The sequence below is a fragment of the Phasianus colchicus genome, chromosome Z, assembly GCF_987193195.1.
Source record: "Phasianus colchicus chromosome Z, bPhaCol1.hap1.1, whole genome shotgun sequence".
Lineage (NCBI taxonomy): Eukaryota > Metazoa > Chordata > Aves > Galliformes > Phasianidae > Phasianus > Phasianus colchicus.
In genome coordinates, this window is record NC_143476.1 from 24,915,105 (window position 1) to 24,934,192 (window position 19,088).

The following is a 19,088-nucleotide window of genomic DNA, read 5'->3' on the forward strand; positions in this document are numbered from 1 at the left end:
ATGGATCTTAGAATCCTTTTACAATTTACAAAAATAAGACAGTAAGTTGAGCGTAAGGAGGATGAGGAGAGAAATGAGGATTACATTTTCCTCTGTTTTTGTACGACACCTAGCACAGAGGGGTCCTGCACTGTGGATTCTCAGCACGATAGTTAAACAATATGCTAACCATTATAGTACTGGTTGAAAGTGCTCTTTACCTTCTTGAGATTGACCTCTGCATCCAGAAGCTCCTCTACTGCAGAAGATGGCATGGACACATTATGATGGAGAAAGTCTGAGAATGTCTCATTGTCAACCAGGAAATCCCGAAGCTTCATGTCTGGAAGGTGACAAAACAAAGCAACATTTTCAGAGCAAAGCCAAAAGGAAATTAATGTGAGAGCACTGGACAGGAAAAGCAAAAGCTGACAAACAGGGGAGAGGGGATTACAAAAACAATAGCACAAAGAAAGCAGGAGCTGCTTGCAAATGCTCTGAAGAATGGTAGTTTTCAAAGATGTCAAACTATGATGCCTCTATCTAAAAAAATATAAAAGGAATTTTTATGATCAATTTTATTTAATGTGTGGAATCAATTTGCACGCACACTGATCAGAAACAGAAGCAACAAAGCAGACCAAGCTGTCCCCCTGCTCTGGGGTGAAATCTACTCCAGAGTTAGCCTTGTACAAAGATAGAGCTTCTCTTAATCCCTGTGTCATTATTGAATGCAGGATCCAGCTGGTTCCTGGTCCTTGGAGGGATTTACTGGCCTGTATTTAATTATGCTAACAGTAACTACTAGATGCAATCTACACAACTACAATTTGTACTCTACCATAAATTATGTCACAGTCTAACATATTCAGATACAAAGAAAACAGATGATATGGGATCACATGCAAATTTAAGAAACAACCATTCTGTCAGCATTTCTGCAAACACTTTCTTATTTCATTTTATTTCCCCAAGGCCTCACCTTCTGAAGCCACTGGCACTGGAGCTTTAAGTTTTAAAACAAATTTGTACCTCCCCCGCAGCAGAGGGGAGCCATCTGGAAATTATAATCCATGTACAATATTAAAGTTCACACACCTACAGCTTAAGCAACTGCCCCTCATGCTGTTTCTTTCTTTCAAGAGGCCAGCCCTTTCTCCACCATGCTTAAACAAGCTGGGATGAGGAAAGCACCTATGCCAGAAGAGCTGAGAGAGGAGGCCTTGTGGGATTTACTGCGGTGAGGATATGCAGCAGATGCCAAGCCTGCCAGCTGGGTGTCACGCTACTTTTTCTGCTTGAGAAAAAGAGACAAGAGCCCATGGTAAACAGCAGCAGAGAGCGAGCCCTGACAGGGAAGTCACGCAGGCAGCCCCTCCGGCAGGAGCATCAGCTGCCATTACACACCACATTTTTTCCCCTCCCACTGTGCTTTTCACTCCACTGGGCTGGCAATACCTGCAAGAAAACCCACCCTAGGGAAGAACCCTCGCGAGGAGCTGGCTGCCATCCATGGAGCCAAGGTCACTTCTGCATGCCAGGGCCCGGGCTGATGCAGGCCGGGTGGTGAGGCAGGCTGCTAGGCACTCAGCTCTGGCAGCACGAAGAACGTGGGGTTACTGGCGGTCATTGCTCCCTCATCCACATCTCCAGTTACAAACGCCCTGTCGTCTTCTTGTTCCGCGCGAGCAGCCACCACCACCGCCCTCCACAGAGGCGATGCAGAGGTTACTCTGGGACGAAGGCTTCTCTCTCCCCCGCCCTCTCTGCAGAGCAGCCTCACACGGAAACCAGCTGCAGCTGTAGGTACCACAGCGTTCTGCTCCCCGAGGCCGAAAGAAACATCACCCCCAGCCCCGATTCCTCGGCTGTTTCCTAAGGGCACTGAGTTCCCCGAACACTTCTGGAGCTTGTTTTTTTTTTTGGTGAGATCATCCGCAGTTCGGAAACTGTTGGGACAAAGGGGTAGCTGGCTGAAAGTGCCCTGGCATGGGAAGATCAGATGTTTGCAAGCTTTTTCATTTACTCTGTCCCTGATCAGAACATTTTTTTCATGCTAGTCTTAAAGGGGCCATTCACTTTTAAAAACAAAGGCAGCAGGGCAATAATCTTTCTACTTTTCCATATCCTCATTGCTGGTTGTTTACTTTTTGAGGGGAGAAAGCAGGGATGCTGAGCCTGCCTTGTGAAAGCAAGCAGTAAGTGGCTGTAGGCAAACAATGTGAGCAGCACCACGACTGCTGCAGGCCTCTCCATAATGGGATGGGAAGGAACAACCTGCCATCTTCCACAGCTGCAATTAACCAATCCAGAGTTAACTAGGCATTTTTCTCTTTCCTTTTTATCATGCCAAGTATTTCCAGACTCGCTCAGCACTACAATTTGCTGAAAATCAAAGCTGCCTTCTAAGGAAACTCCTACAAATGCCTGAAGGAATTTTCATCATTGTTTGGAAACAAACATGATGGGAACAGAACGTAAAGTTACCAGCATGTGAAGTTATCAGAACTGCTTGCGGGACAATACTTAGCTTCCAGCTGGCTGGGCATGATCCCATGTCATAACCCTTGTCCTCCTGAGCCAACACATGGGAGCTCTGCAAGACCAAAGGACCAAACCACAATACCACGGTCACGCTGCACCACCCACAGCAAACAGCCAGCCATCCCCACATCCTCCCTCACCCTGTCCAATCCCACTTCTAGTGCTTGTGGCTCCGTATCTCATGCAATCACCCTCACACGTGGAGGCATGCATAATGACCTGCACGTGAAGCCACGCAAAAGCAACAGTCACTGGCATCAGTCTAAGTTCCTGCCCTGGATGTTTAAAAAATATGAGAGTTAATAGAGATTTCCTCTTGAAAACAACCATTCTCCCACAAGGTTACTCACCCGCTAGGGCCTAAGGAAACACAAGAGCATTAGTTAAAAGAATCACACCAAAAATAGTAAACAAAAGAAACAGATAAGTCTTTTGAAGGCTAATACCAAGCTTACCTAATAATGCAAAAGCTTGGAGTAGAAAAACACACTTTACAATCAAAGGATGACTACTGTAATACTTTCCGGATATAAAAGCTGAGACACACTATCAAGTTACTCAAAAAGCGTGAGGCAAAATGTGTCAGTTCAAACATGATTTAAACAATGCATCTTCTCTCCCACTTGAGACTGACCAAAAAGCACCTTTCTCGTTGGCTGCTGAAATCCAGCCAACACAGAGCAATGCAGCTCTGTCTGAAAGACATCCCCCATGCTTTGCTGATATGAAAGAGCAACCTCTCATCACCTCCAAGAGAAAACCAGTCCCGCAGGCTCTCCCCATCACCACCACATGGTATAGTCTCCTGTTAAGATCCCCAGGTCAAACAAACCAAGATGAACCCCAGGCACAAAAGGGGGCACAAACTGAGGTCAGACTGAGCCACTATGCTCGAGCACAATCAGATCTGACGTCAACCATCTCTGTGGTGGGATGGCAATCAATGTTACTGTCTCACAGTGAAGAAATAGTGAGATAGATGGTATTCACTACGTTTAGTGAATACCATCACGTTTATAGACTACGTCTGTAATTGCAATCCTGACCCCAAAGGAAAAAAAGCTGACAGCAGAGAAAACAAACAAGGCCTGTGCTTACAAACCATGAATTAGCACCTTCGTGCCAGCACGCCCAGTAGTACTGACATGCTTTTGTTCTGACTAGCTCCAACTCAGGTATTGTGCAGCAGCAAAGCAGGAGATAGTGACCATACACATGAAACAAGAAGGAAGACAGAAGTCTCTGCCCTGCATGGGAAGTAAACTGCCCATGCAGGGCAGGGAGAAGAGTCTCCCCTAAGTCACGCAAGGAAGTCTCCTGCAAAAGTCTCCAGAGCTGACGGTCTTGTGCCTTAACCACAAAACCACCCTTCCTCTCTGAAATCACAGGTCAGGATTAGACAATCACAGATGGCAGCATTTCACAAATGCAGGCTTCATGAAATACAGGGCAAGTCAGTTGTTTCAAATGAATGCAAAGGGCTGAGTTCAAGACTTATAGTTTCCCAACAGCTCAACCCTTTATGTACCTTCACTTCTGTGCACAGAGATAGGCTGGTTGTTTCTAGTTTGAGAAACAAATTAGTGTGATGGTTACAGAAAAAGAGGCTGAGGACATCTACATGAACTCAAAAAGAAAAACAGAACCTCAGCATTTGGCTACATTACTGGTTATGTTAAAGATGTTCACTATAAATAATGGCAAGTCACTGCTATGTGGGATCATGAGAAACATCATGGATAAAACAGTCTAATGTCCTTGCAGATCAGAACTGCAATTATTGTGCAGTGAAGAAAGCGTCTGTGGTTCACACATCCTCCAGAGTCAGAGATTTTTATTTTCTTCATCCTGGAAACATATCACCAGCTACTTTTAGAGGCTCTTAACACAGTTGATGTAGAAGAGAAGAGCAAGAGAACATAAAGCGAGTAACCAATTTTAAATTGCTGCTCTTAGGATTTATATGACCATGACTAGTCCCACAGCAAACTTCTACTTCAAGCAATATTGAGAACATCTGCAGATGATTAAAAAAAAAAAAAAAAAAAAAAAGTGGATACAGGTTAGAGAGCAGGAGTGTTCACCTAAATGTCCTGCCCATTCTTTCTTGCTTCTTGCACTTGGAAGTGCAGTGGGCTTATATCTTCCTTCAGAAATGTAACGATGCAGTGTCTTTTAAAAATGAAACAATAGAGCAGAAAAACCTCACGGAAATTGTGGCTACAGTTTTCATATCCTGAACACTGCCTTCTAAAAATAAAAAGCACACAAATGTTATTTCAACATCTCTCAATGAGCTGTAGAGTACAAAGCTCACCAGGTCTGACTTCAATTTGTGAGGTTTGTGCTGAAAGGGTCTGTGCTTATGATCTACAATAAACCAGATTTTCAACCAGTTTTTAAAACTGACTTGAACCAACTGAAAACAATCTGATAGTCAGATATCCTGTTTACTTCCCAGCTTCAGAGGCTGTAAGTCCCTACACAAAATTGGGAGAAGGAAGAGGAAAAAGGGGATTTGTGCCATTTAATTTAGAAACTAAAAAGAAAGCACGGCAGTGTGTCTCATCTACAAGCATGCCTATTTACTTTCAGGGGATTTCAGTCTCCACTTAAAGAACATTCAGGGCAGAAAACAATTAAGCTATTTGGTGTGTATCCATTGTGGTTTGCAGATCTACTACTCTTTGGCTAAGTCGGTGCTCCTTTTATTAAACTATGGCCCTTTATTTCTCATCTAATAAAGCTTTAGCTTTATTAGGGACAGCAGGTTTCTGCAAGTACACAAAGAAGAAACCAGTGAGGGAAGAAGGTTCAGATGACAGTACCTGGTTCCCTGCTGGGACAAAACTACAATTCTATAGAGATTGCTGCAGAGCATCTCCTCAGGGCTTTAATGCAAGGGCAGTAACTCACATACATCCATACCTGCCTGTCAAGCCCACACACTGCTACTCCACAGGGCCTTGGCATGATCAAAAGATAAAATCTCAAGGCTCCCAGGTCACAGAAGTCTGGTTCATCCAGGGCAGAGCTTGTTCCCCAATCATACCCACAGCAACAGAAGCCTTTGCAAGACACAAGTGCATGAATGGTCTACCAGCAGACCAAAAGCTGGTCTCAGCTTCCACAGCTGAAAGCATTTACAAGTTGCACATGTAATAACCATGGGGACTCTGACTAGAGAGCTGCCTTAACATTTAGCAATTCCTCACATAGAAGAAGGACCAGAGCAGACAAACTAAGTGGAATTAACACTCATTTTACAATTTTGTGTTAATTTTTCCGTAGAAAATATAGGAAGTATTCTTCAGAAAATAATTGACAGGTGCATTTGTATGCCTCATCTGATTTTCACACTCATTACCCACCACTGATTTATACACCAGAACTATCTGAGGCTACATCCTATAAAAAGAGGCTTCTGAACAAAATAACAGTGTAACTGAAGCCTGAATGACTCATGAATTGATGCTCATCCTAAGTAAATCATGATCTCCTAATAAAGGAGTCTGTTACAGTATTAAACCCCACTGAGCCAACAGCCCACTGTGAAAAATAGAGCTTCCAAATGACCCACTGTTGCACCTTGGCAAGATAGCAAATTTTCATCCACCCTCATAATCCTAGCTTCAAGCAACACATCTGGAAAGCATGATCAAGTGACATACAATATATATACACACACACACACACATATATATACACACACAGTAGTTTTTTTTTAAAGCAGTTACTATGGTTTAAATTTTCCTTTTCTTGCAGGTATTCTTCACCCTATGTTGTGGGAATAGCTCTCAGAACTGCCCGTATCCCTACTGAGACTGACAGGACCTAAAACTGCCCTCTGAACAAGTTAGAAGGCTGTGCCCTGATTTGTTGATAAGAAATCAAGCAGCTCAGCAGGCCTGTTGTGCAGAATCTGCTCATGTGAAAACAGAAGTCCAATTTGCTTGCAATCAAAGTGCTGTTCCCTCTGCAGTTACGGCTTGATGTGTTTTCGTAGTAGGCTGTAAATCTCTGCCTTGTCCATCAGAAACATAACAGTGCTGTCTGTGGAGACATTCACTGACACCCAAGAGAGCATTTATTTAATAACAGTCTGTATTTTGATGTTTCTGCTATGTCAAAATCCTCTGGTGAAGTGTATGGAGAGGTGACAGCCTCCTGTCCATTTCCAGTAGCTAGGATGTCTCCTAGAATTTTATTCTACACACTGTTCAACAGGTCGTTGCTTTCCTGCCCTTCAGCGTAGAGGGCTCACTACTCTTGTACTCCTGCTTGTTGTGATGAAAATTGTCAGAGTATGGAGAACTGAGAAGTGATTAGACAGCCACAACTAGCAGGCACATCAGAGTGGTTCCCCCTGCCAGAGTTTCACCTTGCCTGAGGTCCACCAGTCACGCTATTTTACTGTCATCAAGAGACAAGTCCCAGTGCTGCAGCATGTCTATCTCTGGCACAAGGAGAGATTTCAAGCTCATCCTTATGGTGCAGTAAAACAGCCACAGAGTTTAGAAAAAGATCAGAAGAAATAGTGAACAGGGAATTGGAAGATGTAGGCAGGATGATCTTTTGATTTATTGAACTCCCTGATCAGGAGCTCCTGACACAGCACTCTTTCAGGCCATCTTTGGCACCTTCAGTAGAAGGTTGTTGCTTTGCTCACCATGAGCCAAATGTAAACACTGGACAAAACACTGCTGCATATTAAGAGAAGTACTGGGAGGTCAGCATGCAACTTGGGCCTGCAGGCTGCTCTGGAGCTAACTCCATTTCCCTTTAAGCTAGCATTTTTGCTTAGAAGGGCTTTAAAAACAGCAGCCAGCACAATCACTCTGATAGAAAGCACAGCTGACACATTGCACTGAGATTGGTTAGCTTTTATTCAGGGCAAGTTGGCTTCAAGAATGCAGCGACAGTTTAAGGTAGCTTCAAACTTATATAGAAAGTCAGCAAGAAACACAAGGCTGTATCTTTGTTTAGGTACTACCTGAAGTCCCAAGAGCCATCAGGGTCCTCTCCTGTGTGAAAAACATGGAATAGAAAGCCTCTCCATCAACAAGCCAGAAGTGAAAGCCACATGGTGTTCAGCAGCAGTTCTGTGAACAAATGCAGCTTCCAAAGCTTCTAGGAAGGGATGCACACCAGCTCCCACGCTCTCCAGATCTTGCATAACACCATAGAAGATATTCTTGCCTATCCCCCTGCTGCAAGCCAAATACTGTTATCAGCACAGACAACTGTGAAATACAGTTTGCCTGCTGAAAACAAAACAAAACAAAACCACAACTACTTGGGCTTCAAACAGCAGTGAAGCAGGCTTGAAGAAAAGTCAAATACATTCACTGTTTTCAGAACCAGATTGTAAGCAAAGCTCCAAATCACACGTCACTTATAACAGGTTGAAAATTCTCTTGCTACTTTTCACAAAATGAGGATAAGCTACACATCTCCCAACATATGAACTGGCTTGTCAACCTTGAAACAGACCTCAGATCCGACTAAATATGATGCTTCATTATTAAAACAAACTAATGTTCAGAAGTGCTATACAGAATGTGTTTCAGGCTGTGGAGAAGGTTTCTGACATTAAAATCTAGATCCAGAAGTAAAAAATACATACTTGGCTATGCCACAGAAGTGCTTCTGAAGAGCCAGAAGGTAAGGGTTGGTTGCTAAAAATAAGGCTTAGATTTTGATTCCACTAGGAACATTATGCCCTAGATAACATGCAGATTTTGAATACTCTGAAACATAAACTCAGAGACACAGTAAAATACATTAAAAATCAATAAATACAGACTGGAAAACAAATGGCATGGCCACATTCAGGAAAAAAAAAACAACAAGAAAACCAAAGACCAATATGCCAATGGCAAACACTGTTGTGAGCATGTATGGCATAAAATTATGCTATTAAAAATCATGGATCTAAGTGGAAGTACTAGCTGAGACCAACAAGAACCCAGTCCAGCATTGCTTATACTTGGGCAAGAGACCTCAAATTCAGTGGAAATTCAAGTCATAGGAAAGAGCAGAACTGGACATTTTAATCAGATGACCATTACTAATAGTGGAAGGATTTTCATGAGCTGGATACGTGAGCAAGCATCTGGAAGACTGCTACTCTAACATAGACAGAAAATACTTATATCAGAACAGCTGATACAGAACAGCAGGCAGAACTACCCAAGCAACACCACACTACTCCAAACAGCAGCAGACCAGCACCAGGTGTGCAATTTGAGAGACATTCCTTACAAAACCTGTATGGGTACTGGTGAACTATAAGCAAAATAACAGGAAGAGCTGCCCAGGATCAAAGCAGCCTGACCATCCTGAAGGCCCACTGCTTGGCTCTGCACTGTAAGAAAGAAGAAAAAAGCCACACCTTCTCTGAATGTAAAGCTGCATCCTGCCACAGCTCCTTTCCTTGCTCTCAGAACAGATTTGGGGAACTCAGCTCATACCTGGCTTAACATGATACCAGGTTTGATGTCAACAGATCCCAGTGCATCTTGTTTTCCCTACTGTTGGGAATCAGTGTCAATTCTAGATTGAGGGCCAAGTCCTCATGCTCCTCATCAAGCATACAACAGCAAAAGCTAGCTCCAGAACAAGTTGCTTCAAACCAATCCAAAAGACAGCCAAAACACTGAAGATTTACAAGCATCAGCCAATCACCATAGCTCAATTAATTTAAGCAGGAGCACCACCTACTTATTCTGAACATATGCCTATGTCTAAAAGGCCTCAAACCCTCATAACTGTTCCCTGCGTTTCTGTTTAGATGAACATCAGAAAGCTACTCATAACATAGTACTACTCATAACATAGTAGTTCTGTTTTTAAAGTTCAAGTCCAAAGGAAAATAAAATCAAGCTTCAGCACTGAAACAAGAAAATACGTTCTCTGACAAGTTCAGGGAAACCTTTACAACCGTTCAGCCCCTTCGTGAATCAAGATCATTGAGCAATAGCATTTCAAAATAGCTAAAAAAAAACTTTTTCAGCTTTTGAAAAACATGGTTTGAAAAGCAGATGCACAGTGGAAGTGGGCTGCCCAAATTCACACACCAAGTCTTGGCCAGAGATCATGTCTGTCGTATCTGAGGTGCTATGCTGCACTGCTAATTACATCAGCAAGCTCAGTATTGACCTTGCCCGGGTACTTGGAGGAGCTCATCCTTCAGTTTAGTGTCATTCTTGGTGGAACATATACTGACCATTTTCTCTCTTCAGTACTGGTATCCTGCCTATTTGAAATGCAACATGGAGTACGTTACTGCCACCTGTTTCATGAGAGGACAAGAACTTTACAAGTAAACACAGCAAAGAGCAGTGCCACTTGTTGCTTTAGGAACACAGTCCTTTATATTTCAGAATCCATGACCTGCCCAATCTCAATCTAATGGAAGAAAAATGTGTTCTGATAAAGGAACCTTGAGCATTACCTACATGGACATCTTAATAAAATTATTTCTTCTACTTTCACCCGCTACTAGTACAAAATAATGTGAAAAGAATGGAAGCACACTGCATAGATAAAGACAACTGTGAGCTTAAAGAATCGATCAATTGTCTTGATTTCTGTTTCCTGGCTTTAAAGCACCTTAATTAATGTTTTCCCAACTACTTGGGTAGTAGGCAAGTGTGTGAAGAGAGAAGGGAGTAGCATAGATGAGCAGAGATATCTGATGACTGATGATGATGTCACACACCATCCCCTGTACTACAAGGACAGCTGTTGGAGCACCCTTCCTTCATGTACATACCTTGGCTGAAAGTGACAAAGGGCTTTGATGGTGGCTTTTTTTTTTTTTTTTAATGTTCTGAAGTGCCATTTTATTAGTTAGACAACAGCTGGTTCTTTGCTAAGCAGCTGGTTGATACAAATCAGAGTAAGAATTCAAATTGAGATGTTGCTATCTTTACCATAAGCTATCTTTGCCCCATCAACAAACCCACTTCTGATATGTGTGTGCTCGGTCAGCCTCAGATATGGTCCAACTAGGTTTAAGGGGCATATACTAAAATACATAGAGACTGCATGGAAGGGAGGTCTTGAGGTGTAACAGGTTATACTTGGTAAGTTCTGACTGCACTGACTGTACTCATGCAAACCTGCTATCCCTGTCAACAGAAATCTAATTTTCAAGCAGTATTTGCCTCTAGAAAGTTATCCTTTTAGAAGAGCAGTAAGCTGAGAAACCAACGGAAAAGGATATGAGAATTGGGTCTTTTATTGCATCATCCTTAAAATTCAAGCTGAACAGAAAGGAAAAGAAACTTTGGTTGTTTACAGAGGATATATGTCATAGGTCAGCCCAAATATCCTTCACATGAACCTCAGTAATGCCAAGTCAATATGAAAAAAAACAGGGCAAAACCTGCAGAGGAGCTTATTTTTCATCCTAAGGAATCTCATTCCACAGAGACACAAGCAATACTCAATTTTAACAAGCTCACTTAATTACTAAAATTCAGTTAATATATAAAAACGTGTACCATCTTTGTATTCTGCAGCAGTTCCATTCCATTTCAAAGGATTTTTCCAACTCTGTGAACAAGTAACTTGCAATGTGATACAAGCAGAAAACACAACCTGAACTAGAAATTCATCTCCCAGAAAATGCAATCACTACCTGATAATATGTAGTAACACTAAGAAAGATAGAACTGGAGGTAAACAATATTGCTGTTTGTTGAAGCAACAAAGAAGTTTGGCAGCTGGAGATATGATGTTTGATTTTAGCCAAAATCCCAACACTGACAGTCACTCACTTAAGAACAAAAATAAGTAAATCAAACAGAATGTTCATGAAAAAGGCAGCCTACAGAAATCCATTTTTTTATGGACTTTCACAGAAAGTGATCAAGCAGTGATATTGCCTGGATAAAAATGAACCCTGATTCAACATCAACAGTATTTCAAAGCTAGCATCATTTATTGCACCTTGACTACATTTAAAGCTATGTCACATGTTACTGTCTTGCAAAAGGAGAATTCCATTTCCTTGGTAGCTGTTTATTTACTTAACTCATAAGGATGCTGTAGAATTGTATAATAAATGTTTGTAATACGCACTGAAGATTAAATGTATTATTACCTGAACAGGCTCCAGAATTAAATATTAACTTTGGAGATACAGTAGGTCTGATCAAAATTACATACTCCAGCCTCAGTACCAAGTCAGATACCAAGAAGATCAGGGGTTTTTCCAGCTGTGGCAATTTCCTGAGAGCCACTTTCATGTGAGAGCCTATGGAAATGCCCTGGGAAGTGCTGAACTCAAGAGACTGCTTTCATACTGCGCTTGCTATTAGCGCTCCTTCTCTCATCCAACCTCAGTTTGGTTAATCTAAGATACAAACACAATCTTCTACAAATCAGACAGTCTACCGAGACTAGGAGTCACTGAGAACAAACCCAGAAATTCTGAGATGGAGAACGGAGAAAATAAACACAAAGTGAAGTTAGTACTGAGAATGCATTTTCAGCAACATACTACTTCTATTAGGAAGCTTTGCTGATAAGGTTATTTCTATATGTGAGTGAGATAATAGAAGAGCATGAAAGATGCAACTGTTTATTTAACATTTGATTTTATTTGCAGGTTATGCAGCGTTGAAAAAACAGGCTTAAGAGAGTTTTTAGGACACTGAAGAAAACACTCAGATCCCTCCCACTGTCCTGCTTCTGCAGCTGATACCAAACATGCTGTGAAAAGCATGATAAGCAATTCTGGTTTTAGCACTACTCTATATAGACAAATTAATGTCAAGATAAACAGTGCCTTTAAAGTATAAAGATGTTTTAAAATTTTTTTAGTCTGTCGTAAAAGCAGTGTGGCAAGTTGTAACTATGGGCACTGGTGATTATGCTGCAGACAAATTATGAGCTGGCACCATCAGGATAGTGAGCCTTAAAGCAAAAAAAAAGCTAGTGCAGCCCTCTGCCAACGTAGACCAATGCTGGCATCCTTGTGATTTTCCTCGCATGGAACACTGTTTTCTGTCAAAGGATTCTGAAGTATTTTACTCAAACTCATCATTTACAGTGCAAATGCTACAGGAAGGCCAGACATAATGTAATGCTGACTGGACATTCCACTTCCAAAGGTACTTTCCCTCTTACTTTCACACATACAGATATTCTACCTATGCCTCTCACTACAATAACATCTCAGCAGAAGGGAAGTTCAGGTCAAAAGCAGGCAACAAAGCCCAGTTCTGCAGAACCACAAGACACCAATGCATATTATTCTGTATCTGATTACCCATCCCAACCTGTAGGCACTGTCATGTAACAACAATGCTGTTACCAATAAAAATCTCTGAAAGTTCATGTAAGAAGCAAGAATGATTCTCTTAATAGTTAAACAGTACAGTAGACCTTCGTACCCAAACTTCTACCAGCAATATTTTATTACTTTAATCTCATTTTCACCTTCAAAATATTAAGAAAAGCACAAACAGACTTCACTGGAAGTATTAAGTGAGCCAACATGTAGTTCAGAAAATACTATGCCATGTCCCTAACAAAAAAAGTTGCACAGCTAACTGCAGAACGCAAAATTTGGGATGAATAATCCTGTAAGAAGTCTTTTCTGTCTTGGTACCTCTTGACTGCTAGCCTACCTACTGGAGTTTAGAACAGAAAAAATGAACCCTCTAGATTGACACAGAGGCTTCACTCACTATCTGCAGTAAGGAACTTCAACTGCTCTTCCAAGGCTTCAAAAAGGTTTTTCTACCGGATTCACAGTTGCCTGCACAATTCCAATTCACCTCAAAAAAGGAAAAAAAAAAAACAAACACCTAAGGACACTCACATCTGTGTCTGCTGAGAGACTCAGTGATGTGAAAAAAAGGTAAGGAGGTAGAAATGGGAAAACTGCTGTACACATCTGAGTCTTCTAACTAACTAATCCACACAGCACATGACAGAACAATTTGACTATCCAATGCTGGCAGCTTCTTCCATGTGCTCCATGCTGACAGACTGCACCTGACCAAAGCAGAATTACCTCTGTTTCCACACAGACCTGGGCTCCCCTTGCTGGCTGCATGCCTTGTGGTGAGAGCAGCAACTTGGAGACTGCCAAAAACCTCCCAGGGTGCTCTGCTGAGGGTTATCACAAAGTAACACATACTGAAAACACATTAAAATTAAACCATGTTAAACAAATGGCCTTCCTGGAACATCCCTGAGAGTCATGACTGCTCCACCATTACCACAGGGCAATGTTTTTATGGCATTTCCCCAGCTCAAAGGAAAGGCAAGGATCCATGTGCCACTAATGGAGCATGGTATCAGACCATTCAGTCTTGTATTTATAACCTACCATGAGATACCAGGAATGCTACCCTGCAACCACTTGTGTTTCCGGGCACAAAAGCCAGCTAGACATAAGGTTTGTTCATTCTCATTCTAGTCTGGCTGGTTTTTGCTAGGATCCTTCCAAATAAATCAGGGAGGGAGCTTGCTTAATTATGGAGATGAAAGCAGGTGCAAGAACAGATTCAAATGTTTAGCTTGAAGGTGTGGAGTTATTTTTATTAGGGAGAAGACACTGAAGAGGGAGTTATCTATCACCTCCAAGTCATATAGTAGATAATGCACAACATCCTGTTTCCCTGCGCATCCTAATAATCATACAACAGGTCACATACCACCAGAAAGCCTCTCCCAAGGCCACTGTTAGCTCAAACTCTTCATCACTCTTTACCTGTTGAAACAGAAGTAGCACCATTAGCCCCGACCAGACCCCCTGCAGACCCATCAGCCTGTGCCTTTGTCTGTACAGGTCTTAGAGCCATCAAGGAGCAACATCAGCAGATGATGCCACCCAGCTGACGTTTCTCCTGCACTGTGGTTGACAGTAATCTAGCAAACAACCAGGAAAGGGAGGGCACGTGTAGAATAACAGCCTAAGATCTGATGCAATTTCTTAAGCAATGTTTGTTTCCCCCTGCCTATTTCATTGCTCCCTATTGTTTAGTTGGGTTGGATTCAAGGAAAATAAAAGCATGTCCTTTGGGATCACTGAAAACTAAGAGTAATGAAGTAAACACCAGCTAAACTGGCTTCTATGTGTAACTGTTAGCAACAACCAGAGAAGAGCCTTTAACTTCACCTTTTGATTTTTGTTATCTCATGGCATTGCTGAGCAAAATGTTTGGAAGCATTGTAAGGAAGAGGATAAAAAGAATGGATGCCTCATAGCCAAAAGCAAGCTACACCTCCACCTTCCAGAACAGCAAGGAATGCTTACTGTACCGCTTTATCCTCCACTAAAGCAGTGCCGAGGACAGTTACAAAGCCAGAGCCTGTTTCCAGTGTGCCAAACCTATGCTAGGTGCAATCCCAACAGCCATGTCATGCTCTTGGAGGAGCAGTCACCAAAGTCTTTGACTTTTTGTTCTGATCTGTAGTCCACCTTATCATATTTATGTTGAAGACCTTGGTGACATTGTTGGACAGAAATGTAACGAGAGGGCATTGGTATCTGCCTGAAAATCAACTGTGCTGTGGTATGTATGTGCATCCACATAGATTTCATGGCTTGCTGAAAGCAGCCATGAACAGCAGTCTCCATGCAACTGCAGGTGCTGAAGTCCCTCTCATCACTTGTTAGTGTTTTCTCTTGGCAAGAAAAGGTGTACATAGAGGATTGGCTGCTTCCAACTGAGCTCACCCTTCTTTCTTAACTGTAAAGCTCTGGAGCTAGAAGCAGCAGAGCAGGAGCCATTTCTCTAGCTCCTGGAAGACGAGCCTGCTCCAAGGGATCACCCCTCACCACATCAAGAAACAACAGACACAAAGCCTGTTGGCATGAGTGCAAAGCACTGCCTAAGAAAATCTCTGGGTCCTACTCTGTGTGTTTAACCAAGACTCCTCCTGACTTTCTGGCATCTGTGTAAATGCCATGTTATGTTAAAGCAAGCATCCCTTCCCAGGCCTTCAGAATGTGCTTCATTTCAGGTTGAACACCAGCAGTCCCTGTTAGTTTATGAAAGTTGTTTTTGAAAACAAGTTTGAAGACAAAGGACTTTGACAAACTCTCTTTTCATCAGTTCAAACATCTGAAAGAAATACAGACCCATAGGCTGCCTACATGGTGATCATGAAGCTTTTTTCAAAGCTTCAAGCAGCAATGGAAGTGTGTGGAAGATGGACATCAAACCAGCCTAAAAGAAGAAGAGGGAACTGAAGAGATTGCAGGTGAGCCCCTCTCACAAGGTAGGGAGCATACTGTTACTCTCATTGGGAAAATTCAAGCTGCAAAGCTATACTTGTATGCATCAATGGTTCAAGATGCTTCACTTCCAGGTATTACAAATTTTAAAAAAATGATTAACTCATCAGTTAATCAGCCTTTCTACTAATTGCAGGAAATGACTATACAAAGGTAGGCAAAGAAGCTTTACTCCTGTACACCAGAAGGCTTTTAATTACTCAGGGCATCCCTTCAGTTTTGGAAGCATGCTCTCATCTGACACTCACCACTCCAATCTGCTTAGGTTTTGCTTAGTGGAGGAAATATCTCAGAGAGGAAGGGATTTCAGCTGTTCCTCACACCTCTATGTGAAGAGCAGCAGAACAGTTCATCTGCAGTTCCCTTCACTGCATAGGGATCTAAGCATTGCTAAGGATAAATACAGACACTTTTAAGATTAGAGGATGCTGTCTTATGCATGCTGCCAGAGAGTGAATCAGCCAGCCTAAGAGTGGGCAGAAGGGACCTCCTGGCTGGAGGCTTTGTAAATGAGCATATCATGAGAAGGACAAACAAGCTTTGTTCCCTACAAGCCATACCAACAATGGACAGTCTGTCACCCTAATGACACAGAGGCTTGATATATAGTTTTTTAACTACACATTTGAAATACTTTATTACAGTAATAGGATCTTCGATGACTTGTCAGACATTTGTTTTTTGCAGTCAGTCCCCTAGTCTTTGTAGTATAAAGAAACACAAGCATTCTGACTTTCCTCCTGTACAATACTGCCTGTGAGAAATGTTTCTTGGAATCACTCCTCCCCCTCAAGCCTTCCCAGCAATGAGAGCTTCAGCTTACAGATTCGATCGCGTTCTTACAAACGTCCATATCTGATGCTCACTGCATGTTTCAATACAAAACACCATTATCTTCTCTCCTTGGGAGAGCTAACTAGCAGACAGCAATGCAAATTCTGGTGACAACTTTTGCTGTTCTCAGAACACCACAGATAAACCAAAGGCTTGACAAGCCCCTTTAAAGTGGTTTCAATCTCTCCTTGAGGAATACAGACACTGTAGCTGATTTTGGTTATGTTTATTATCATCTATGTTCAGGTTCATCCCAGTGTTCACCACATACCCTCTCCTCCCCACAAACTGAGGTACAAAAACAAAATGATGGTTCTGCCTGGCACTACAGACTTTGAGCCTTGCTAAGAAGTGTGTTGTTTACACATTAGGATAAACATCAACTAATGCTGAAAGAAAGGCAGTAGCTTGCATCAAAACCTGCACATCTGATCACATCAGGATTCTGCACAGTCCTGAAGGGGAGAGAGGAGAGTTGTTTATCCATGACAAAGCCTTTGCACACCTGTCTGTACATACAGCCAGCATACATCTGGCAACCTGTCAGTAACAAGACAGACTATTTCAAAGTGACCCGCAAGAGCATTAAAAGGAGACTCAATTTTAAAAGTATGCTCAGATCACATTAGACACGTGAAACTATTCACAGCCCACCAGGTATTTTCCTTCATGGAGCATGAGTCATGCTCAAATGAAAAGAGAACTATAATTGTAAAATGAGGAAAATGAGGGACAACTTGCATAAAGCTCTGAAATGCCACTGACTGTCTTCACCGTAGATGAAAGCACTCAGTGGCTGTGCTCCACTCTCTAAGTATTTTTTTTTCTAAATCATTCATTTCCATTGCTTCTGAAAGAAGAATGCAACCCCAACAAATTAGCCAAGAAAAATAATCTTTCAGAGAAAAGTACCCAAAAAAATTCTAGCATGTTGCCACGTCAGAGAAACTTGGCAATAATGAGAAACCAGTCACATTCCCCAAGACTGGGTAAAGATGTTGCAAGTCCCAGATCTGCTACAAGCTTTCTGTATGATCTCACACTAGCCACCTTTTCATTTGGACAGATAAGAAAACATGGCAGATCTTCCTATGTCAGCTGAAAACAAAGATCTTCAGTTTTTATGACACATAGTAATGAGCCTTCAAGACAATACACTTTCTTTGGAGTTTATGATTCAAAATTCTATTGGACAATAGCAGAGAATAAAGTATCCCACTCCAAATCGTTTAGTTTCCAGGGAAACTAAAAACCAAGAAGGGAAATGAAGATTTAATTGTCATCTGACAGTGATAATAGTCAGCTTTCAGTCTGCAAACCATAAACCAGCGTCGGCGTCTGCTTATTTGCCCTCCATCAGCAGCTTAGTCAGCTTATGGAGTAAAGGGGTAAATTCCAGCCATAAGGGGTTTGTTGCTTCACTGACAAAACAGTAAAGTTTTCCAAACTTTAGTGTAGTGCTTTCCAAAACACCCACCACTTAAAAGTCCTTTAAGAAAAAAAGCATTTTAATTCACTTCAACAGTTTTAGGACTGTATTATTACACCCAAAATAGCTGCTATCCTTGGCATCATTTCTCTTCCACAAAAGAATCTAAAGAGCACACAAAGCTCTAACTTGGGGAGGTTTAAGCTACTTCTGAGAGATGAGAAAGAGACTGATGAGCAACCAATTATAAGCATGCACCTTCCTGCTCTTGTACATTTCGGAAATCATAGAATGGCTTAGTTTGGAGAGGACCTCAAAGATCATCTGGTTCCAGTCTCCCTGTCATTGGCAGAGATGCCGAATGTACACATGTGCAGGATTAACCAGACAAAAAACATCAGATGTAGGCGACTCTTTCTGCTGTGCCATTACCTAAGCCAGAGAAGGTTCCCAGTTTCCGCAGTTTTGCCAAGACTTTCTGGACATCCTTTATGCTTGTGTCCTGTTGGCTGTACAAGAGTAACCTTTTGGCATCTGAAAATAGGCGGGAAACACTGGTGGAAAACAAACAAACAAAAAAAACAGCAGTCATCAGCTCCGTAAGCCAGTATCCACAGACAAAATTTCATGTCCCAGTTTTAAACTTCAGTCCTTTCAGTTATGCCACTGCTCTCTTCAGTACAATGAACCCTTCTCTGGTGATGACTCCCAGGAAAATTAAGGAGCCTAATTAAAGATGACTGCTAAAGCAGGATCAAACCAAGTTAGGTTGGTAACCTCCAAGCATTTGAAACCAGTTCAGACTGGGATGGATACGGCCTCCTGCTGCTTGTTAACTGCTTCCACATAGAAGCTCAATATTTTAAATACGCCCTTGTCCCTTTTCAAGTGTTTTTCCGGGTTGCAGGCACCTTTTGTTCTGCATCAAGTTTAGCTGGCCTGACAGTACAAATTCAGCAAACAAGGCAGGGTGTAACAATGCTGACCGTAAGTGGAGCTTCCCGTAATACATTAGCCAGCAACAAACAAAAAGGAGAA

At 42.0% G+C, this 19,088-nt stretch overlaps 1 protein-coding gene across 4 annotated transcripts in view; it reads right to left on the reverse strand.

Annotated features, from left to right (window-relative positions):
- The window catches only part of ABCA1 (ATP binding cassette subfamily A member 1), a 91,458-nt gene that overhangs the window by 47,452 nt on the left and 24,918 nt on the right, over positions 1-19,088 (reverse strand). For 3 of the 4 annotated variants that reach the window (XM_090132133.1, XM_031607731.2, XM_031607730.2), the window contains exons 5-6: positions 18,483-18,604; positions 201-322 (exon numbers count right to left, since the gene is read on the reverse strand). In XM_090132133.1, coding sequence (XP_089988259.1) covers positions 201-322; positions 18,483-18,604 — 244 coding nt within the window. Of the gene's footprint in view, positions 1-200; positions 323-1,453; positions 18,424-18,482; positions 18,605-19,088 lie in introns of those variants that run through there. The other variant, XM_090132135.1, reaches the window with a different exon arrangement.